This window comes from Myotis lucifugus, unplaced genomic scaffold (assembly GCF_000147115.1).
Source record: "Myotis lucifugus unplaced genomic scaffold, Myoluc2.0 scaffold_88, whole genome shotgun sequence".
In the NCBI taxonomy this organism is placed as follows: domain Eukaryota; kingdom Metazoa; phylum Chordata; class Mammalia; order Chiroptera; family Vespertilionidae; genus Myotis; species Myotis lucifugus.
The window spans coordinates 3380914-3405985 of NW_005871136.1; the positions used below are offsets into that span (position 1 = coordinate 3380914).

At 39.8% G+C, this 25072-nt stretch overlaps 1 protein-coding gene across 1 annotated transcript in view; it reads left to right on the top strand.

Annotated features, from left to right (window-relative positions):
- Positions 1 to 25072, top strand: part of HYDIN (HYDIN, axonemal central pair apparatus protein) — a 330325-nt gene that overhangs the window by 41341 nt on the left and 263912 nt on the right. Inside the window, exon 3 of the mRNA XM_023756097.1 lies at positions 24047 to 24204. Within this exon, the coding sequence (XP_023611865.1) occupies positions 24070 to 24204 (135 nt within the window). The 5' untranslated portion in view covers positions 24047 to 24069. The remainder of the gene's footprint in view (positions 1 to 24046; positions 24205 to 25072) is intronic.

Genomic DNA, 25072 nt, shown 5'->3' on the forward strand with positions numbered 1-25072 from the left:
GGATAATCACAATTTTTAACTTAAAGTTATGGCTTCTCTCCTTTTTTAGTTTGGGCTTGCCGCAAGCAGGAAACCTGCAGTTGGAGAATGAAAGCACAATCCCCTTTTTCTTTCTTTCCTATTGTCGGCTACTTGGGTTCATTGCCAGCCTCTACACCTGTGCCCCCAGTTGGGTGACTGTTTTCTGGCCCCTCTGGTGTTAGGCCATGAGGAGGGGAGAGAGGAAAAGACAGTAAGGAAGTGGTTACCTATCCGATACTGCTGTGATGTCACTGACACATCCCCTTGTGGGGCACTTTCCAGAGTCAGAAAATGTAACCTCATCACTGGGCATCTGTACCCCGAAGTTCTCTCGATGGGATCAAACGCATCTCTCTTTCATCTGGTTCTTTGCTTTGCCTTGGCCTCTAGGACCCTAACATCACCCCCAGCTTTTCTTTGCTGAGGTCTCTATGTCCCACTGAATTTCCTTCTTAGAAAGGACCCGAAATGACCTTACTCATTTCTCCTGAGTGGCCCACATCCGTTTCATAGAAAATATTCATGTATTTCTTACCTTGATAAATCCTGGAGGAAGGGGACAGGATATTCCCAACCAAGTAACGTCTCCTTTGCTCTGCTGTCTGCTGACTAGTCTGTCTATCTCTTGCCCCTTTGAATTTGTAGGTGGGTTCAGACACAGGCCCACTGACCCCCCTAAATGGCAGGAGCCAAATGTTAAACCCTTCTCTTTGGATGATCCTCTCAAAGCCCCTTTCTTTTGACTGGAGGTTAGGAGGTGGGTGGGGCTCACAGCTCAGCTTTCCCTGAAGAAACCCTCCCTAGTCACCTACTCCTGAGCCTTTATACACTCAGTGTGTAAGTCTTAAGACTTGTCTAACCTGTTTTCTCTGTAAATTCTTGGTCTAGTTCCCCAGGTTGAAATTTGCTACCCGTTGTGCCTCAGATGAAAAGTCTATTTTGACCTCTGTAATAAGATATCACTGGCTTCTTCACCTAGGATTAAGTTCCCACTAGACCAGTGTTGCCCAATAGAAATATAATGCAAGCCACATATGTAATTTTTCTAGCAATCAGATTTAAAAAAGGAACAAGTGAAATTAATTTTAATAATAGATCTTACTTAACCCAAACTGTATTCAAACTGTTATCCTTTCAATGTGCAACCAATACTAAAATTATTAATGAGATATTTTACATTCTTGTTTTGCACTAAGTCTCTGAAATCTGTAATTTACATTCACCCCCTCATCCCAATTCAGACCATCTACATACCAAGTACTCAGTGGTCACAAGTTGTCTAGTGGCTACTGTAGGACAGGCTGGCGGTAGACTATAAGCTCTACAGGCAGGATTGGTGTCCTTTAAAAAAAGTTATTAGATTCAATAGATATAAAGTTACATTTCAATAAATATGATTGGTGTTCTTCTTGGTCATTGCTATAAACCATAGTGCTTGGCATAGAGGAGGTATTTGATATTCGTGAAATTGAACTGAAATGTAATAGAATGAAGAAATTATCAAGGGAATTGTTCAACAGCTTCCCACAGCACTTACTGTCTAAATTACTCAGTTCTGCACACATTTAGTTTGCCCACATGGTTTGTAATTCTCTTATTCCAGAAGCATTTAAGCTCCAAGGAGGGGGAGGTGTCATTGTCTTGTCCCCATAATCTACCACAGTTCCTAGTCTTGTAATATGGAGACTCATACAGTCAACAAATATTGATTTAGTGGCCATGCTGGGGCCATTGTTTTAGTTGCTGGGGATACTGTGTTGAACAATGTAGACAGTCTCTGTCCTGTGGAGTTCAGAGACAATAAAAAATAAGGGCTATGAAGGAAAAAACTGGGGTGGCAGGACAGGGTATGATTGGGGGTGGAGGAGCAAGGAGTAGGGAGAAGTAGTCAGTCCTTTGAAGAGCGAGGGGAAGGGCAAACTGATTGTGTCTTACCACGTTCTGCGAGCTCTCTCCTTTCCAGTTACACTGGCTGTTTATTTTCTCTAACATCCCAAACTCACTTCTTTTAATTTTCTGTTCCCTTGCTCGTGCTGCTGTCTTTTTTTTCTTCTATAGCTGGTGTCTTCTCATGCCACAGCCCAGTGCTGCCTCCTCAAGGTGACCTTCCCTGACCACCCTGTCTACAGGGCTCATCCACCACATCACCCCATTTTGTTTATTATCACAATCTGAAATTATCTTGTTTAATCATTGGTTGTCTCCCACACCACAGGGAAAGCTCTAAGAAATTAGGGTCTCTGTCTTGACAATTGCTCTCTTCCTGGGCCTAGAAAAGTGTCTCCATAACAAATGCATGACCCATAATTATGATCAATACATATTTATTGAATGAATGAATGAATGAGTTAACGTTTTTGGGAGGCAGACTTTGAATACTTTGAATGAAGCCACAATCTAAATGAAGTCAGGGAAGAACTGTTCTATTTTTTTAAACTGTGTTCTCTGAGAAGGAAATGCATATATAAGTTGTTATCTTAGACTGTCTTGGGCTTCTGGTTCTGGCTCTTTTGAGAATCTACAGTAATGGCCCATCCTACTGGGTAAATGGACGAACTTTTGCATATAACAAAGGGGAGGGGGATCATGGACTTTCTGAAGGAGGTAAAAGGACCCCAAGTTAAAAATTCCTGTAGAAATGAGAAGCCTCACAGCAACACCTTATGCATGAAACACCTTTAAAGGCGTCTTTGGGGAGAGATGGTGTACAAAGAATTCCTGAAAACCAAATTCTTTCCCACTAGCAGCTCTGCCTGGCTGTTGCTATGGACGCTTGCCTTCTCCAATCATCGCGCGGCTTGCTGGGCTGTGCGGAGCCGTGGTTGCTGTGGCAACGGATGGCAACAGCTCCGGGACCTCCACGTTGTGGGAAGAGAGCTGACGGCTTGGAGCCGGGTGGGGAGCCCCTCGATTGCAGTATCTGTGAGTTGGACGCGGGATCTCAGAGGGGAACGGGCACGGAATCGACAGGGGTGGGGGTGCACCTCCGTCCCACGGAGGTTCTTGCAATGATTATGGGGTCACAGTGTGAGGAGCACGGGGACTGGCCCGGGATCCCCTCCTCGTGTTCCCGCCCTTCGCCCTTCGTCCCAGGGGCTCTCCAAGTTTTCCAGACCCCACTCCTTCCCAGTCTCCCCTGGGTCTCACCCCCGTTAAAATAGCAGAACCTCCAGTTTCTGTTTTTGGGATTCCCCAGCCAGACAGGTAGCTAGCGCCAGGGATTGGCCTGAAGGATAGTAGTCAGGGGTGTCCTCCTTGCGTCTAACTTCTGGCTATGAGGCCTTGGGCAGGGTCAATCATTTTCTGTATTTCCTCACCAGGAAAATGAGGTGCCACACCCCTTCTTCCCCTCCTCCCTCTCCTCTCACTTCTCAGGATGAGTGTGGGAATCAAGTGCAAAACCAGTACACCCTCAGATGTACTTTTTCTATATGGTCTCATTTCACAGCCACAAAGGTCCTATGAAGTGACTATAATGATTGATCCGCCTTTACAGTTGAGTAACCTGGGCACAGGAAGTGCCCCATGATCAGGGCTAGCGAGTGGCTGTCCTTATGATTCTTCACCACCACCAATGCTGGCTACTCATGTCCGGTCTCTGTGTGCGCACCTGTTTATCTGCCCCCTGCCTCTACTGGGTCTTATCCTTTTCATTTCAGAATGCCCCAACCCGTGTTTATCTCACCACATGATTCATTCCCACTCTCCTTTTCTTGACTCCTTCAAGTAATTGAGGCCCTACTTCATGTCTAGTACTAACCTAGGTGTTTTGCAGAAAAAACAATATTGTTAAGACAGGATCTGTGACCTTGATGAGCTTATACAGTGGAGTCACATTTTTCTGGGTGAGGTTCAGAAGTCAGTGGTAAGGTCAAAGTTGAACACAGTGTAAAATATCTCAGGGAATATCCCTTAAATAACCCAAGAACAACCCAATTCAGAAACTGAACCATTGAAAAGCTTTAATTCTGGGAATATTTAAACACATTTCATAAAATTATAATTTATAGACATTTCTTGTTTGTCATAAATTAATCCTATATAATAAAAGGCTAATATGCAAAGTGTCCCCTCAACCTGGAATTCAAATGGTAGTTCAACTGGAAGTTCGACCAGGGGGCGGGGCCAGCCAGCCAACCACCCATGGCCCCTCCCCCTGGCTGGCCCTGCCCCCGATCTCCCCCCCCCCCCATCAGGGGCGGGGCAGCCTGCCAACTGCCCGCAGCTCCTCCCCCTAGCTGGCTCAGCCGGATTGGCCCCGATTGGGGTGGGCCAGCCGGAACCCACCTGTGCATGAATTCATGCACCGGGCCTCTAGTAGAAGGATAAATTTATGAGTTCTGTTATGTCTTTATTCTTCTAAATTTTGCTGTGGCCCCCATTTCATAGTTCAGTTTCTTCTTTGAGAATGTTGAGGAGGCTATCACCATTTGAGTGGCTACTTGGACATCACTCTTTGCTTGGTGGGCTGGTAAATCCTTGAGGTTGTTCTGTGGTCTCTCCAGTCTGCACTGTACAGTCTGTTCTAGCATTGATGAAAATGACTAGCATTTTCAGGACTACCATCTCATCTCATTCTACAGCCCACTGATTGGAACAGCAAAGACAATCACCCCACTATTTTAAAGGTTATTTTTTTTGGTCTTTTGATTTAGCTGGGTATGAATATAGTTGAAATTCATAGTCCTAGTTGATGTAACTCTTTTGGGGTCTTATTATAGAGATTGTACTTGTCCTGTATACGCATCAACACTTGGTATTATCAGTCTTTTAAGACTTTGTCCTTCTGATGGGAAAGTAATGGTTATCACTTGTTATAGTTTTCATTCGCCAGCTTACTAGTGAGGTCCTTGGATCACTGATTATTATGATTCTTGACTATTGATAATTGATCTGTGGATTGTGTGTCTTTATCTTTGTCCAATTTAAATGTGACTGTTCTTTTTGTGTTGATTTGTAGGAGTACTGTACACACCCTGGATATTGATGGTTTCATGCTATGTTGAAATATAACTAAAATTAATATTTTCTCCCGTTATGTTCTTAGCTGTTTTTTTAAAGTCAGGTTTATATAATGTACCTGTGAATTATATATAATTTACATACTATAAAATTCACCTATTTTAAGTGTACTGTTCCAGGAGTTTTGAAAAATGTAGTTATGCTACCACATAAATGTATACAGAATGATTGCAGTAGCTCAAAAAGTTCCCTGGTGCCAGTTAGAGTCAATCCCCTTCCCCCACATCCAGTCCCTGGCAACCAGTGATCTGATTTCTCTGTGTTTCCACAATGTCATATAATTGGAATCATAAACCACATAGCACTTTTTGTCTGGCTTGGTTTAGTTAACACATTGCTTTGAGATGTATCCATGTTGTTGCATGTAACAGTATTTCATTCCTTATTACCGCTGAGTACTATTCAGTTGAATGGATGTAGCACCAGTTGATGAACATTTGGGCTGCTTCTCGTATTTGGTGATTATGGATAAATAAGTTTGCTATCACTATTCACATACAGGTTTTTGTACAACATAGTTTTTTTTTTTTTGATAAATACTTGGGCACTGTGGGATTGCTAGGTTCTATGGTAAGTGTATGTTTAATTTTATAAGAAACTGCCAAAGTTTTCTAAAGTGACTACTATTTTGGATTTCCACCAGCATAGAATGAGAGTTTCACTTGTTCCACAACTGTACCAGCAGGCAACAGTTTTCTTAATTTTAGTTATTTTTATATAGACTTATTCTTATTTCATTGTGCTTTTAACTTGCATTTCTCTGATGACTAATGATATTGAACAACATGTGCTTTTTGTGTTATTCTAGCTCTTCTTTGGTGAAGTTATATGTTCATATCTTTTACCTATGTCTTATTCAGGTTTTTTTTTTTTTATTGAGTTGTCTTTTAAAGTAAAAAAATTTTTAAATTTTGGTGGTCTAATTTGTCAATTTTTAATTTTATGGTTTGTGCTATCTAAAACTCTTTGCCTAGCTTAGATTTTCTTCTTGAAATGTTATAGATTTGGGTTTTACATTTCTTTTCACATTTTATGTATGAGAACTATTCTGAGGAAGACACAGCAATACCTCCGCCTGTGTATACGAACGATCTGTGAAATCACAAAGTAGAGGGGAATTACTCTCTGTTCTTAATTAGTGGCATAGTTTCACAAGCTTCAAAATAGTGTTGAGAATGTGTTTCTCCATGTTAGCAGCGAAAACGTTTAGAACATGAAAATTTCATCAAGTTTGAAAGAAGCCCACAAAACCTGTGACTGTTGAAACCATGTTTTAACTGGTACACTTGGGCATCTGTGCAAAGTAGAGATTCTTGACTTACGGTGTGCGGACCTTTAGATTTTGTGTTTATGTTCATCTTTTGGGGGACAGTTCAGAGCTTTTATCTGATTCCCAGTGGGACTTGGACCTCAAAAGTTAAAGACCATTTGGTTCAGGATGAGCACATTTCAGAACGCAGGGGACCGGAATATACTCGGTCATCAAAAGTGAAGAAGCAGCCTGGTGGTGTGGCTCAGTGGTTGAGGTCACAGTTTGATTCCAGTCAGAGCACATGCCTGGGTTGCGGGCTCGATCTCCAGAGTAGAGAGCTTGCAGGAGGCAGCCGATCAATGATCCACATTGATGTTTCTATCTCTCTCACCCTTTCTCAAATCAATAAAAAATAATATATATATATATTTTTTAAAAATAAAGAAGCAACTGTTTCCTGAGGGCAGTCTCTTCCTCTCAACTGATTTCTTCCAAGATCTACCTCTTCATTAATACCACAGAGGCACTTAGCAAGTGGCTGTTCTTCATATAAAATGTCTTGCAAGGGGGATAAGGACTTGAAATCAAGCAAAAAAACCCCAAAAAACACAACTGCAAGAAGGATTGAGGTTGAGCAGAGAATAAGTGAGGAATTGACATATCACAAAATACCTCTATTGAAACTTAATTTGAAAAACTGTGCAGTCAGTCTTTTCATTTCTTTGAGGATTTAAAGTGCTTTATTCTCTGATATTTTTAAGGGTCATATTTATCCCTTGTGGTGATAGGGAAGAAGAGTGGGCTTTTAAAAAGTGTTCTGTGCTTGATTGAAAGACTTGTTGGAGTATATGATATTGTTAAAGTGTTCTTCATCTTGAAATGAATACCAAAAAGTCAAACATGGTTGACTTTGAAGAAAAATTAGTATGAAATGATTTAAATTAAAAAAAAATCACACACACAAGAAATCTCTTGTAATTTCACTGGCAGTTCATAAATCTGTTGCATTAAAAAAAAAAATCTCCATGCTTGAAGAGGCTGTCTCAAATGTCCTGAATCTGACTGCATCTGTGTATGTTTTTATTTCTTTAAACGACTGCTGTAAGCCCAAGTGAGATTAACTTGGCCTAATTCTATGTTCTGTGCAACTATGTTGTTGATGCTTGTTTTTATTATAAACAATCCACCCAAGTTTGCAGCAGTGGCTTTGAAAAATCCCTAATTAAAATAAATTTCAAGGTTAAGCTATTTTTATTCATGCCTAAAAACAATTACCAGTACTTGCGGCTTTAAAAATAATAACAGTGTGGTAAGCATATTTCGGAACCAGGAAGGCAGAAATTTGTGTTTATGAGAGCCAAAAAATTAGTCTGGCAATACTTTGTGACGCCTTTGGTAATTAATTATAGGTGATGTACATTATATGAAATCTCAAAGATTTTAGCAGGAAGAGCGGGGAAAAAAGGGCCCTTACGTATTTCATTTCTGATATAATCCCTGTCACTCTCAGAGGGAATTAAAGTTTAATAAAAAGGAATAACAGAGGGATACAATCTAAAAAAAATAGTAATTAATAACTTTAGTCCTACCAGAGTGAGATTCTGTAATAAATGGTAGGCTGTCAGTTGCTAACTCATGAAATATTGCAGAGAAGGAAAAGGCAACATACTCTTTCACAAGACGGCTCTTTATATTAAAACTGTTTGTGGTAGGGAAGTTTTGTCCTTGTTAATCATCTGTGTTTTTACATCGATGTTTGTAATTACAATTAAGCAGATGGTTCCTAAAAAGATAGTGTGTTCTCAGCAATTAAAACCATGGCAAGCAGCTTTTCCTCTTCCCCAACATGCAATTAAACTGAATAGACTCACAGACCCTGTGGGTTCTTCAGAAGAAAGGTTCTGTGCAGATTCAAGTAGATTAGTATTCTGTTCCCCATCCCTGTCATCCTGACCGCTGCACGCTGAGAGCTGTGCAGCTGGCAGGGGACTTCCAAACAAGGTTTGTAGGAAGTAGCTACCCCTTTTCTCTCCCCTTTTTTTTTATTCTTAAGACAGCCAATGTTGACATGTTTGCTTGTGAAAAAAAGTTCTTTCATTTCAGAGTTTTGTTTAAAAAATATTTTTTTATTGATTTCAGAGAGGTAGGAAGAGAGAGAGAGAGAGAGACAGACAGACAGACAGACAGACATATCAATGAGAGAGAATCATTGATTGGCTGCTTCCTGCGTGTCCCCTCCTCGGGATTGAGCCCACAACCCAGGCATGTGCCCTGACCGTGACCTTCTGGTTCTTAGGTCGATGCTCAACCATTGAGCCAGACACTCAACCATTGATCCATGCCGGCTGGGCATTTTCAGAGTTTTTATCTGAAAAATAATAGAATTTACTTTGGGCTCTCAAATTCTCACCTTATTTACAATTCCTGTTACAACAAATTAAGTTCAGGGGATTTTCAACAAGGATTCAGCACCCCATGGGATATGTCAACAGCTGATATATGGCTCTGTGGCCAGTGGTGTCTCCCTTGAACCAGACCCCGGCAGTGTGAATGGGTCTCCTCCCCCAGAGCAGAGATGTGGAGTTGGAGCCTGTGGTGGTCTGTTCACAGATGAAACTTTGGAAAATAAGGGGTTTTGTTTGCATGAGCATAAATAGGCCCAAGTACACTTTCAATGATTTTTAGGTACAGGCTTTTATGCCCACAAGTAAGCAGTTATTTGCTGGTGTAATTAACCATCTGCACCTTATTATGAGGGTGCAGCTGGCTAATTATGCCCAGTGCCATAGGGCAGGTTAAACTCCTCATCTGCATAAGAAGTAGATTTGCAGCAAAGGACATTGACCTTTATAAATGAGTCCCTAAATATAATCAGTGTGAGGTCACTACTTAGAGATTCCTGTTTTGTTCAGAAGCGAAATTTATATATGGGTAATGGTATTTCTATTTGTAATTAATACAGAGCCATAGGGCAGACTTAAATTACTATGAGTCAGGGGCAGATGAGATCCCTGCTGAGTTCAAATTATTTGGGTTCCTCAATTTGGAAAAGTGGCACATCAATATGGATGTACATGGATTCATGAACTTGTATGAACAACAACTTGGAGCATCACGGAGAGTTCAAATGGAGTAAATTTGTGTATTAACCATTTCAAAACCATTCTAAGCATTATTAGTTGTACATTATTCTTGTGACGTACTGTTTGAGAGAATAGCAGAATACAGACAGCAGAATCTTAAATTTCAGTGTAGGTTAAATTCACAGTCAGTGCCGACTAAGTGTGAAGGAGGTCTGCTAGGGTGAGTTTTCCACTATTTGTCTAAAATTGTCTTTAATTTGCCTTTACTCTTGAAATATATTTTTGCTGGTTATAGAATTAAAAGATGGCAGTTGTTTTCTTCCAGCACATTTGAATGCATGATTCTGCCATCTCTGGCTTCCATTATATGAGAAACTAGAGGCCCAGTGCACAGATTTGTGCACCAGTGGGATCCCTTGGCCTGGCCTGTGGGGATCATGCTAAAACCAGCTCTCCGACATCCCCTGAGGTGTCCTGGATTGCGAGAGGGTGGTTCTCGGGTAATGCACCCTGGAATCGGGCTCCCTCCTCTCTGGTTCCGGCTGCATCACCTGAGAACTGCAGCTCCAGCATTGAGTGTTTGCCCCTTGGTGTTCAGTGCGCGTTATAGCTACCAGTCAGATGGTCGAACAGTCGGCTGGTCAGCCGGCCGCTTAGGCTTTTATATATATAGATCACCTCTCAATTTAACTATGGCTCCTTTTAAGGCAATCTGCCTTTTTATTGGCTCTTTTAATGATTTCCTCTCTTTATTTTTGGTTTTCTTCACCCTCTCTAGGATGAATCTAGGCATGGATTTCCCCCCCATCTAGCTAGCTTAGGATTTGTTGGGTTTGAATGTATATGTGGTCTTTTTCAACACTTTAGTCAATTTCTCAGCTATTATTTTTTTAGGTATTACCTCTGACTCATCTCTTTTTTCTCACTCAAAGCTCCAATGATGTCAGATCTCTGTCTCCATGTCTCTTACCTTCACTTGTGTGTTTTCTACATCTTTTGTCACTTTATGTACTGACCTGCATAATTCTTCTCATTTATTTTCTAGTTTAGTCATATTCTCTTTGGCTATTTAAAATATGCTTTCTACTTATCCAAGAAATTTCTGAATTTAGTTACTATGTCTTTCATTGCTTTATGTCCTATTTGGATCTTTTTAAAGTCCCCCTATATAGCATACCCCTACTATATTTTCTTTTTAAAATTTTTCAAACCTAAATAAAACTTAACAGTGTCTGAATACCCTTTACTTACAGTCATCTGTGCATTGCATTGTGGGCCCACCATCCAAAGTCAAAGCTCTGTCACTTAATATATAACTCCCTTTACCCTTTACTACTACCCCATCCCCCATCCCCCCCCCCCCCCCACTCTGGGAACCACTGTACTGTTGTCTATATCTATGAGGTTTTGTGTTTTTTTCCCTTTGATCCATCCATGTTGTTGCAAATGGCAGTATTTAATCTCTTCATATGGCTGATTAGTATTCTATTGTATATATGTGCCACATCTTCTTTATCCAGTCCTCTATAGAAAATTTTGATAATTTGTGTTTGTTTGTTTTTAGATTACTGTGCCCTCAAGATATCTTTAAGCTTGTCTGTTAGTACTGTAAACATGATAACATAGTTGTTTTATAATCTATACCGAATAAGTCGCTATATGCAGCCTTTGAAGGTCTTTCTGCTATCCTTAGCTTCTGCTAATTTTGTTTATGGTGTCTTCCTTTCTGGTGTGTCTGGTATGGAGATGCCTTCCTCTGTAGGATATTTATATTTGCTTCTGCCAGGCAACTCAGGATCTGTTAGTCTGGGACGACCAGAGCTCATGGTTTGAAGTTCTCTAGACAATTTAAGTGGTATGAACCCAGGCTGCAAATCTGAGTCAGAAATGACCTCAACTTTGCGGTATTTTCCCCTTCTTTTTCTTTATATGCTCTTTCTCTGCTTAGCCCCATAACAAGTGTTACTGTGGATGAATGGGCATGGTGATACAGAGGCCAGTTTTAATTTTGGGTCCCAGCCTAAAGTGAAGCAGATCTCTCACTGTATTTCCCATTTTGAGCAAACGCTAATCATTGACTTCTATCTCATTGCCCAGCAAGGCCACCAAAACCAAAGGCCAAAGGGTGTTTGGATTAGCAAATGCTTTAAGGGCAGAAGTGGCTGTGGATTCCTAGTGTCTTGCTTACTTCTCTGGTGTTTGATTTCCTCTAGTTATTGCTTATTATCTTGACAGCTCTTTAATACTTTTAAGGAGATTAAAATTTTTTTGTTGAAAAAATTTTTCACTAGAGCTTTTAGTTGTGTTTACATGAATGGTTGGTTCAACTGTTGCCTGCCATTACTAGAAGTGAAAATGCTCTTTAATTTTAGGAGAAAATTTTATTGTTGTCCTTAGTAGAGATGCAGGGTGGAGACATACTTTTCATACTTTTAATAGGAATTGATCTGGCCAAGCCCTGTGAGAGCAATGCACTAAGAATTTCATAGTCAATATTTACCAGTGTGATAACCAAAAGAAGAAAAATGGCTCTATTATATGCCAGTCAACTCAAGTGTAATGGTATAGTATGTAACCAATCTCTGTAATTGGTTTTCATTATGGAATTCTGTTATGACAGCCATCCAATATGAATAACAAGAATTGCATTTGGCATTGTAATAAAAGGTAGACATGCAGCATTTGACAAGTAGGTGCTAGTGAGAATGTCTGAGACAGTGATCAGTGTTGAGAGCACTCAAATGAGCTGGGTCAAGCTACCTTGCTATTCACTTGCTTCTGGGAATTGCCACATCCCTAATGGCTGGTGGAGATTGATGAAAGCACTAGCCCCTTTCTTCACTGATGTCAATTGGAGTCATGGAAGGATCAATGAGTAAATCCAAGTTTGTTCTTATGTGTATGGGTGGTTTTATTTAAAAGGATTCCAAACATTTTCTGTGAAAGGAAATTCGATTCCGGGCATTTTTTTTTTTTGGTCAAAAGGATTTGCTTAATAAACACGATCACTTTTAAATAATGTTTGCAGAGAACTCAAGTTGTTAATACTTAGAAAAAATTCATATGAAAGTCATCAGTTTTCTATAAAGGATTTTTTTTCCTCTAGAACCCTCTATAGACTTTCACCTTCAAAATCTGAAAATGAAATATTTCCAGGTATCTCTTCTGGACTTACAAATTCTGGAAGATCCAGAATTTTTGGATCCATGTGAACTTCTGCAAAGACCTGGCTATAGGCTAGCTATATTCAAATGTGGGCTTACTAAGAGCAGAATAATTTACATATAGAATTATGTATTCTGGGTTACCTAATCCAAATATCCAATAAGTTTTAATGGTTTCCAGATTTCTAGACATCCTTGATGTTATATTTGATGGTACAAATGAATTACTCTATATATTACATAAGCTTATTCTCTCCTATTCTAATAGAAATGAAGCATTTTCAGTTTGCTTTAGAAATAGCAACTCATGCCATTGCATAGTAGTTATTTGCAGATTTTCCTAGTAAACTCCAAGAGTAAATTTTAGGTAAATGTATGATTTCTAAAAATCTAATCATCAAAATATACCAATTATCATACAAAAATATAACAATGTAACAATTACCATAAGTTCTATATTTCAAGTGACAGAAACTTACTTCAAACTTCAATACAACTTAGTAAAATTAGGGAATTTAGTAGTCCATTTAGTTAGGATACTAGGATGACTCATAGGATCAAAAGATGAGCCGCAGATACCAAGGCCTCATAGTTTAGAACTACTTTCAATACCACTCTGATTCACTTATCTTCATTTTTCTTCCCTCCTGTCATCCATCCGTCCTGCTCACATTTTTTAAAATTCTTTATTGATTAAGGTATTACAAATGTGTCTTTATCCCCCCATTGTCCCCTCATCCCCTCAGTCTTGCCCTCACCCTCACCCTCACCCCCAGTTGTCTGCGTCCATCGCTTATGCTTATATGCATGCATACAAGTCCTTTGGTTGATCACTTCCCCTTACCCCCACCCTCCCCTACCTTCCCTCTGAGGTTTGAGCATCTGATTGATGCTTCTCTGTATCTAGATCTGTTTTTGTTCATCGGTTTATGTTGTTCATTATGGTCCACAAATGAGTGAGATCATGTGATATTTATCTTTCTCTGACTGACTTATTTCACTTAGCATAATGCTCTCCAGCTCCATCCATGCTGTTGCAAATGGTAGGAGTTCCTTCCTTTTTGCTGTGGCATAGTATTCCATTGCATAGATGTGCCAAAGTTTTTTAATCCACTCATCTGCTGATGGGCACTTAGGCTGATTCCAAATGTTAGCCATTGTAAATTGTACTGCTATGAACATAGGGGTGCACATATCCTTTCTGATTGGTGTTTCTGGTTTCTTGGGATATATTCCTAGAAGTGGAATCACTGGGTCATTGCTTTTATCTCCTTGCTTTCTTCTGCAGAAAGCCATCTCCATGTGAGGGGAAAAGATGCTGTCAATAGCTTTAAACTCATTTCAGCCCAGCAAACCCAAAGAAAAAAATCCAGCTATCATTCAAGGAAAGAACTCTGATTGGCATTATTAGGGTCACAAGACCAATCAGAACATAGGAGAATAGGATACTATGATTGGTCAGATCTGCCTACCCCTCCAGACAGGGCAGTGGGTTCTTACAAGGAGAAGGAAAACTGGGAGGGGGGATTATACTGGGCAGACAAAAGAAGTCCTTTACAAGAGTAGCTTGTTAAAAAGGATTAAAAGCTGTTAAAGAGTATTCCTAATTGAGTATGCATTCTTGAATTCAAGTAAGATAGATAGATTTAAGAAAACTAAACCCCGCCCTAGCCAGTTTGGCTCAGTGGATAGAACGTCGGCCTGTGGATTGAAGGGTCATGGGTTTGATTCCGGTCAAAGGCATATGCCCGGGTTGCAGGCTCGATCCCCAGTAGGAGGTGTGCAGGAGGCAGCCGATCAATGATTCTCTTTCATCATTGATGTTTCTATCTCTCTCTCCCTCTCTGAAATCAATAAAATATATTTTTAAAAAGAAAACTAAACCCATTATAGATATACAAGAAGATACATTCTCATGTTAGAAAATTCCATAGATTAGAAGAATTGATACAGCATACTGGAGAAAAGTTCAATTGAATTTGGGATTGCTGTGTTAGGGAAATATATTAAAACACCCCAAATTTTTCTTTGCTTAGATTTCTTCCACAAAGAAGTCACTAAGAAATGGTAGGATGCAACTTATATATATATATATATATATATATATATATATATATATATATATATTATATATAATTTTTTTTTCATTGATTTCAGAGAGGAAGGGGAGGGAGAGAGAGATAGAAATGTCAACGATGAGAGAGAATCATTGATCGGCCGCCTTCTGCATGCCCCCTATCAGGGACTGAACCCACAACCCGGACATATGCCCTTCAGTCCTCAGGAATCAAACCCAGGACCCTTCAGTCCTCAGGCTGACGCTGTATCCACTGAGCCAAACCAGCTACGACTAAATTTTTTTTTTAATTTTAATTTTTGTTAAACCAGCAGGAAGGGGCCATTTCATCTGTTGTTGATATTAAAATATGAATAAGCCCTCACTGGATGGTTGGATCCAAAATAAGAAATTTTAGTTAGCAATAAATGGTAATTTTACTGTCTTTCATTGCAGCAAGTTTATAAATAAATATACATTTGCTTATTAATTTGCTGCAATGAAATAATATGAATTGCCTAACATTTATAAGGAGCTTATAAGATAGATTACCTTGAGTGGTGTGTGTGTGTTGAAGCAAATTCTCCAAATGAACATCCATCACGTGTAATAGCTGTAGAAGCCAAAGGCATTCTCGCTGTGTGTTACTGCAAGCCTCCTGGTCTTTAGACTTTGGCGGTGACAAAGTCAATGGTATATAAATGAGAAGTTATTATATTTTAGTAAGGCAAACACGGATTTAGAATAGCTCGCCTGCTACATTTAAATTAGCGTATTTGACAAAATGAACAAGACCATCAGAAACTGATTTTGCAAGTAATAGTCTGAATGGCTTTCAAGTTATTCATGCTATGGTAATACATTACAAATAATAGATGGACTGCAATTATTTATAAGGAATTGGCTTTGTCAAGAGACTGGCCACAGCATATAGCTCAGATGACACTTGTGTCATGGAACATTAATTGGCTCAGATAACTCAAAAGTTCTTGGCTTGATCTAAGGATTCAAATGATGTAACCAGAACACAGTGTCTTGGCACTGCTTTTCATTTTTGTGGCTTCATTCTTAGATAGCCTCTCCTCTCATGGGGCAAGAAGGCTGCCAGCAGCTTCAAGCTCATATCCTATTACTTAGCAACCTCAACAGGAAGAAAACATGCCTCTTTTTCAGCAATTCCAATAAAGTCATAATTAAGCCTCATCGGTTTGCCTTGGGTCATTTGCCCTGTCTTGAACCAATCACTGTTGCCAATGAGATGAGATATTGGGGCAAATCATTCCTGGTTTGGAGTAAGGAGTGGAGTGTTTTTCTAAGGAAAAATGATATTGATCCCAGAAGAAGGGTAAATGAATGCAGGGTAGTAAAAACCAATAAATATCTGACAAATCTTTGAGAAGGAATTCATAATAAATGGTTCAGCTGCCCGTCCAATTATTCAGCAAATATTTATTGACCCTAAGCCAGGCACTGTGTTAGGCATATATTCCAGTAATGAGCACAATGGTCAAGGTCTCTGACTTTATGGAGTTTGCTCTCTGGTGAACAAGGCAGACATAAATATCTAGTCACACAAACAATTTACTCAATATGTGTAAAGTACAATTGCTCTGAGAGCGTATAGCAAGGGGACTTTCGGGAGGTCAGGTTAGACCTTCTAGAAGAGGCAGTGATGTTTCAACTGAGAACTGTAAGACGAGTCTAAGGTAGCCTGGGAAACGTGGTGGGATGGACAGAGAGTTCCAGAGATTTTTACCTCGAAATAACCTTGTAGTTTGCTCAGGGGAAACAGGGCAGCCTGAGTACCGGAAAGAAGGGGACAGAATGTGCCAGTAGGGTTAATGGGCTTGGAAGGAGAAGATGGGCATTCCAGAGACGAGAACTATGCAGTTTGCCATGTTATCTGAGGGTGTCCGCGACAGTGAGTCTCACAGTCTAGAAGATTCCTACATGGATCAAGACTCTTTCTAAGAAGATTTAGCTAATCTCAGAGAGTCTCCGTTTCAATATACCTTTAAACATTTTTATTGCTTTTTTGGTTCTTTAAGTGAGAAGGGGCTGGAAAATATACCCTTGGTTGCTTGGTAGACAAATTTTAAATGTTTACTTTTGGCCATTAAAGTTTTACAGGTAGCTATTCAGTGTTAATACACTAAGTGTCCCTCTCACCTAACCGTATTGTAAGTAATTGGTAATTATAAGTAATTGTATCTCAACTTGGTACCTTGACAGTCAAGACATCAGCTTTATAAATCTTGGATTTGGGGGCATGAATAGATTATCCAGGTTAATTTCAGACATCTGAGCAGTGCTATAAGTAGACCTCTGCTAATTCTGAGTTCTATTGTATTGTGTTTCATTTTTGCATTTTATCTTCAACGTAAACGTTTCTATTGGAAAGTTATCTAGGCATGGATTAGGATTTCTCCCCTTACACCATCTACACTCAGTAAATGACGATTTCTGCTTCTGAGAATGGTGGACTAGGTAAGGCAGATTCATGCTCCTGCTGAGGGCAACTAGAAAAACCAGACAGATTATAGACAAAAGCCTGCTTCAAGGCTGTAAAAGGTTAACAAGATGGCGGAGAATAATCAGGCCGAGTCTAGAGCAAAGAGGGACCCAGGCAAGTGAGCCTCAAACTTTGAACCCCTGAGAACACACGCAAATTCCAAGGAAGAAGCTGGGAGACCGAGAGGCTGAGCCATCTTCGTGGGTTAAGGCGGCAGGATTGGTGACGAGGGCCTGCCTGGTGGTGAACCCCTTCTCTTTGGGTTTGGACCTCAAAGGGCTGCCTGGAAAGAGTAGGAATGAACTGGAAGTCAGCCCAGGAAGCCACTTGAAATGAAAAACCAAGCTTTAGAATGGGCAAGACATTGGCAAGAACTGACAGAAATCTTGTATCCAAAATATTAGAAGGACTTCCACAAATCAATAAGAAAAAAGATATCCCAATAGAAAAAAGTCAAGAGACTTGACCATTTCACTAGGCATTTCACACAAGAGGGCCTCCAAATGGCCAATAAACATATGAAAAGATATTCGATCTCACTTGTAATCAGGGAAATGCAAATTAATACCACAATAAACTATCATGACACACTCACTAGATAGCTAAAATGTAGATTGCTAATAGCAAGTGTTAACAAAGTTGGGGGCAACCAGATCTCTCATAAACTGCTACTGAGAGTATAAATAGGTACAATGGCTTTGGAAAACTGTTTAACATTATCTTCCATTGTTTAAGATAAGTCTACCCTATGATCCAGCAATTTAATTTTCAGATATATATTATGCTTGTCCTTGGGCACAGAAACATTTACAAGAATGTTCACAGCTGCATTATGCATGACTAGAGGCCCGGTGCATGACATTTGTGCACTGGGTGGGGGGGTGGCCCTTAGCCCGGCCTACGCCCTCTCGCAGCCCGGGATCCCTCGGGGGATGTCTGCCAAGGGGTCCTTAGCACTGCCACAAAGGCGGGAGAGGCTCCCGCCACTGCCACTGCATTCGCCATCCATGAGCCGGCTTCTGGCTGAGTGGCACACTCCCCCCATGGGAGCGCACTGATCACCAGGGGTCATCTCCTGAGTTGAGTGTCTGCCCCTTGGTGGTCAGTGCATGTCATAGCCACCAGTTGTTCTGCCGTTTGGTCAATTTGCATATTAGCCTTTTATTATATAGGATAGCCTCAAATGGGAAACAACCCAAATACTAACCAATAGTGGAATGGATTAATAAATATTAGTATATTCAAAGAGTCAACTATTATACTTAAAATGAAAATGAACAGATTACATGCAACAAAATAGATACACAGAGTAGAGCAAAAGAAGCCAGATGCAAATGATTACATACTGTCTGATTTAATTGATTTAAAAAAACAGGCAAAACTATAGTGTTTAGGGATGCATGTTTAGGTTATAAAAGAAAATCAAGGAAATGTTTTCTATAAAACATTTTGTTGTGGTTACCTTTAGTGGGATGAGGGGCTTAGTGATTGAGAGGGGGGTGTGAGGATCCTTCTGGGTTCTTGGCAATGTTGCTTCTTTCCCCTGGAGATCATTGCACAGATGTTCACTTTGTAATAATTCATTGAGCTGTACCTATTGGAGACACTTTTTTTGTATGCATATAATATTTCACAATAAAATATTTTAAAAGACAATATCACTTTATTTTTTATTCATCTCATTGAACTAAAAACAAAATGTATCACTTTCTCAGTCAAATTGCAGCAACACTTTTCACTTAGCGATGTGACCAAACCTGAATGTGGTCAGATATGCAGTCAAAATCCAGTTAGATGTCTGGGTGCTGATTCCCATAAGCTAATAGCCGTATCACTAAGTTTCATCTTCACTCCTCAAAAACAATATGATTTTATTTATAGTTAACTAATACAGTGCTTTGCATATAGTATATACAGTTCTTCCTTATCCATGGTTTCACTTTTCACAGTTTCAGTGTCTGAAAATTAAATGGAAAATTCCAGAATTAAACAATTTATAATTAAAAAAAATAAGTTTTAAATGTGTACCGTTCTGAGATAAAATCTCCATGTCTCATCAGGACATGAATCATCCCTTTGTCCAGTGTCTCCACACTGTTTATGCTCCCTGCCCATTAGTCACTTGTGGCTGTCTGGGTTACCATATTGACTGTAGCAGTATCGTCGTACTTGTGTTCAGGTAACCCTCATTTTACTTTAATAATGGCTCCAAAGTGCAAGAGTAATGATGCTGGTAATTTGGCTATGCCAAAGGGAAGCTGTAAAATGCTTCCTTTAAGTGAAAAAGGTATGTGTGTATGTATAAAACACACACAGTATGTGGAGGGTTTGGTACTATTTGCAGTTTCAGACTGGAGGTCTTAGAATGCATCTCCCTCTGATGAGGGGGGACTACTGTACTCTATTATTTATTAAATTGAAAGATAACACCCTGAATTCCCTTGTGAGAAAGTAATCTATTGTAGAATTATAACACTTGTAGATTCTTGGTATAAGGCATGACAGGGATATGAATTGGGGCTCACAAATAACAATACGTCCTTTCTGTGCCTATGGCTCCATCTGTTCCTGTCATTGCCGTCTTCCCGTATGGCCCTGGAGTGGCCTGTCTTGACTTTTCTCCTGCCTGTGTCTTGTCTGGAAGCTTCTACAGTTTGAACAAGCCTCCAGCATCTGACATTTCCCTGTGGAGAAGCAGTTCTTTTTGTAATTTGAGGCCCAGGAAAAATCAGTTTTCACTGTACATCTTGTGATATTGTGATTTATAATAAGAAATATGAATCTGGTCTTCATAAGCCTTCTGGCACAGAGCTCATAAAACCCTTGCAATTTCCTCATTATTGAGAGTGATAAAGGTGTGTGTTTTTTTTTTAAATTTTTTATTGTTTAAAGTATTATATATGAATCCTTTTCCCCCCCATTGACCATTCCCTACTAGTTCTTCCCCCCCCCCTCCCCGCCCTGCACATGCCCTCATCCCCCTCCCATTGACTGTGTCCATGGGTTATGGTTATGCTTATATGCATGCATACAAGTCCTTTGGTTGATATCTCCCCCCTGTTTTCTCCCCCCTACTTCTTCCCTTTCCCCTGAGGTTGGATGGTCTGTTCGATACTTCTGTGTCTCTGGGTCTATTTTAGTTCATCAGTTTATGTTGTTCATTATATTCCATAAATGAGTGAGATCATGTGATATTTATCTTTCTCCGACTGGCTTATTTCGCTTAGCATAATGCTCTCCAGTTCCATCCATGTTGTTGCAAATGGTAAGAGTTCCTTCTTTTTTACAGCAGCGTAGTATTCCATTGTGTAGATGTACGACAGTTTTCTAATAAAAAAAAAAAAAGACCGTACCCTTTTATGTAATGATGTTTACTTTGAATTTATATTAGTTCACACAAACACTCCATCCATGCTTTTGTTCCGGCCCTCCGGTCCAGTTTAAAAACCCATTGTGGCCCTCGAGTCAAAAAGTTTGCCCACCCCTGCCCTATACTCTCTTGTGGAATAAAGGTGTTTTTGTTACGTTAATGAGGTGACTTTTGAAACTCACCTAAGGGTGGGGTCTGGTTGCAGGAGAATCAACCCTGTGATTAGAGGGTTGGAACTTTCAGTCCAGGGATTGTAGAGGGGCTGGAGGTTGAATCAGTTGCTAATGGCCTGTGACTTAATCATCCATGCCTATGAAACAAAGCCTCCATAAAAACCTCAAAGGACAGAGTTGACCAGCAGGATGAGATCTGGGGAGAGAGTGGAGCCCCTGGAGAGGGCATGGAAACTCCCAGCCCCTTCCTACATACACTACCCTATGCGTCTCTTCTGTCTGTCTGTTCCCGAGTTATATCCTTTTATAATAAACGGTAATCCAGCAAGTAGAATGTTTCTCTGAGTTCTGGGAGCCACTCTACTAATTGAACCTGAGGCGGTGGTCTTGGGAACCTCTGCTTTATAGCCATTGGCTAGAAGTACAGGTGACATCCTGGGCTTTCAGCTGGCATTTGAAGGGGAGGGGGCGCGGTTTGGGGGCAATCTTGTAGGACTGGATTCTTAACTTGTGGCATCTGAGTTGAATTGTAGGACAGCAGCTCATGTCCCGAGAATTGCTTGTTGGTGTGGGGATGCCCCCCCTGCCACCTCCCCACCTTGGACTTGGTGGCCAGAACAAAATTCATCTTCATTTTTCTTTTCTTCAACATGAGTCAAATAAGAGGATCCTTTCTGAAATTTGTCTCTTTTATGTGCCTCAGATGTAATAAGTCACACGTCCTGCAGAGACAAATTGTTTTCAGGAAGCATTTCAAGGGGAAGAGACAGAGGCCGCTGTGAAACCTGGGAAATCTGAAGTAATCCAATTGAAAAGAGATCAAATTAATAGGAAACGAAGGAGCATGGCAGCTTTAGAAACAGGAGAAAATCAGAAGATGAAGCAGGATGAAGAAGTAAAAATTAATCTTTTCGTGCCGAGTGCCCAGAGAACCCCTCACTGACAACAAAAGTCTTGTTGCATTTACTTGAGCATCTTCCCTATTATTTTCTGTGATATTTACCTGCTAACGTGGTATTTTGGGGGAAAGAAATATCAACATCCCAGAGTATAACTGCCCCTGCCCTCACTTGTGCCTCAACTTGGCACAAGTTGACGACACATCAAGTTTCATACCCTTTACTTCCAGAGAGCAGGCTGTCATTGAATAGAATTTTTGTCTTTTCAGTTTTTTTTAAAACCAAATTTTATGCTAATAATAACACTAAGAACAGGTACTATGAAGTACTTTACAAATGTTATTTCACTTAATCTTCATAATAAATGAATTCGGTGAATGTGGTAGCTGGCTTTCACGCTCCCTGACTCCCAATTGTCCTCACTTCCTGGTAGTCACATCCTTCTGTGGCCTCTCCCACATGGACTAGGGCTGATCTATGTGACCAACAGATGTTGCCTAAGTGATGGCGTGTGACTTCTGTGGTTACAAAGGACACTGTGGCTTCTCTCACGGTTTCTTGGACTGCTTGCTCTGGAGGTGTAGCTAGTCATTATGCCACGAGGGAACTCGAGCAGCGCCGAGGAGAGGAACCAAGGTCTCCTACCAACAGCCAGGACTAACCTGCAGGTCGAGTGAGCCCTATCAGAGGTGGATTTTCCTGCCCTAATCAAGCCTTAAGGTGGCTTTAACCCTTGCTGCCATCTTTGACTGCAACCTCATAAGAGACCCCAACCCAAATCACCTAGCCCAGACTCTTTCAATGTCTTGAATCATAGAAACTGTAAGAAATGAGAAAATTTATTTATTTATTAAAAAAATTATATTTTTTTAACTACAAAGTTTTGGGGCAATTTGTTACTCCATTATAGGAGGAGGAAACTTAAGCTTGGGAAGAGTAAACCTCATGTTACAACTTTGGAATAGATTGAAAATATAATATTTAAATTCTAATCTTCTCCTTGTGTCCTCAACTTCATTTTAATCTTAGCTCTATAACCAAACACAGGAAATGTTGATTGTCAGTCCTTTTGCTGAAGTTCTCCAATCACCTTTTGGTTGGATGAAGCCTACTTTCTAGTAGATTCCTCAAGAAGGGAACAACTTCACATGAGTTTTTGCATGTTCAAAATTCCTTTTCTGTCGTCTTAATAATTGAAGAAGAGCTCTGATGCATATAAAATTCTTGGCTTACATATGTTAAAGTTTTGGGAAAATGTTGCTCCTCTGTTTTGCCATGTCGCAGGTTGCTTTCTCAAAGTTCAATGACATCTCATTCTCTTGTCCTTGTAAGTTATTTTACTTTTTTTTTTTTTTTTGCATGGAGTCTATCAGAAGTTTAAAAAATTCTTTAAAGTCTGATAGTTTTGCTAAGATATGACTCCGAGTTTATCATTCTGGGTCATTTTTCTTGGTTACCTAATGGTCCCTTATGATCTTGGATTATAGTTTTAAATATTAGTTCCATTTCAGTACTTTATTTTTCTTCTTCATGGGCTCCAGCATGTTAGACCTTCTTTGACTGCCTTCTATTTCAATCATTTGTTCTTTATAATCTTTTTTCCTTTTTTAAAATTTTATATTTATTTTCTTGGGTGTTTTACTGCTTTACTTCAATGTACCTTATTACTTTTCATTCAAATCTGTTTTCCTGTATGCACCTTTTCCCCTTCCATTTTGGTCTGGTAATGCCTTACTGTCTTGTGAACTCTTTAATGATTTTAAGGTTTTTTATTTGATGTTGTATCAAGCATTTTTAGTTAGGATTTTTGTTTGTTTATGTTTTGGTTAAGGGATGAATAACTTAGATTGCTATTACTGAAAACAGAAATCCCTACTTAGTCATAAATGGCCCCCAAACTTGCAAGTGTCCTGCCAGAAGTATAAAGAAGGATATGCGAAGGAGAGATGTCATATTTCTTTGATTTGTAGGTATTGGGTGGCTGTTTAATGCCTTATTTATGACTAAGCATTGCAACTTTTCTGGAAACTTCCCATTTCCCATCTCATCTCATGCTGCCTTTTTTGAGTCTCTGCCCAGCTGTGAAGACCTACACCCTTATGTTTTTTCTGTTTGAAAGATATCATGAGAGACAATTGTCAAATTGATAAAATAGCAGTTGATGAAGTATATTTATTGACTAGTGTTTACTTATCTAGGAAAGATAGAAGTGCCAAAATGTAAGAACTGTTTGTATTTTCATGTCTTCTGTTTTGTCCAGAATCCCTTGGTTTTTCTAAAAGGGATTGTAAGCTTTGAGATAAGGCTAAGTTTAGACTGGTTACATGGAATAGACTCCTTTGGTTAAGGTATTTGTTCCAAGAATTTGATATAATTTTGAAGATCAGTATTTTTAAACCTTCCTGTATTTGAAAAAGTTTAAAAATAAAAAAATAATGACCTGTATTCAGGAATTAACTGTATTTGTTCTCAAATTTTTTTTTTTCACTCTTAGGTGAGCAAAGGAAATAACAAAAAATGACAAGTAGAAGACTTGAGGAGTCCATGGGGGCTGTTCAGATGGGATTAGTCAGAATGCTCAAAGGATTCCAAAGCAAGGTTTTGCCACCCCTGAGTCCAAGGGTGGTTAAAGAAGAAGATGTCAACCAAATGGTAATGTATCAGAGAATCTCAGTGTAAAATTCCTAATGTAGTCACCGCAGGAGGATGACAGCTGCTAATTGGCATTATGAGAATACGAGAGAGAATCGTTGCAGAGCAGAGGCACCTTTTAGAGGCTCAGAAGTGTTTGAAATTGCATGCATTGAAAGAGAGGCTTGAAATGCTTAAGTCAAGCAGTTGAAATAAGACTATGAAAGCAAATTATTAGGTTTTCCAAATATTTAGTTGAGCCCTATGAAGCTGTCATTTGTGTAGTTAAAAAGCAAGCAAATATCAGAATTTTACAGGTTTTAACCTGAACACTCTATTAACCTGTTAATTCGGCAAGAGTTATTTTCGCTTGTATATTTGTAGAACATAGAATATTAAAATAATGACTGTATTTTAGGAAAAATGTATGATTTTTCTTTCCTTTAAAATGAAAATATTTATATATTTTATTTTGAAACTAGAGGCCTGGTGCATGAAATTCATGCACTCAAGGGGTGGAGGGTCCCCCCTCAGCCTGGCCTGCGCCCTCTCGTAGTCCGGGAGCTCATGGGGAGTGGGCCTAAGCAGTCAGTCAGACATCCTTAGCGCTGCCACGGAGGCAGGAGAAGCTCTCACCACTGCCACTGCACTCGCCAGCCATGAGCCCGGCTTCTGGCTGAACAGTGCTCCCCCTGTGGGAGTGCACTGACCACTAGGGGGCAGCTCCTGTGTTGAGCGTCTGCCCCCTGGTGGTCAGTGCACATCATAGTGACCGGTTGTTCCGCTGTTCGGTTGATTTGCATATTAGCCTTTTATTATTTAGGATAACAGTTGACATTCAATATTAAAAATATTTATATTGTTAATGAATTATAATGATTTGGTGAGA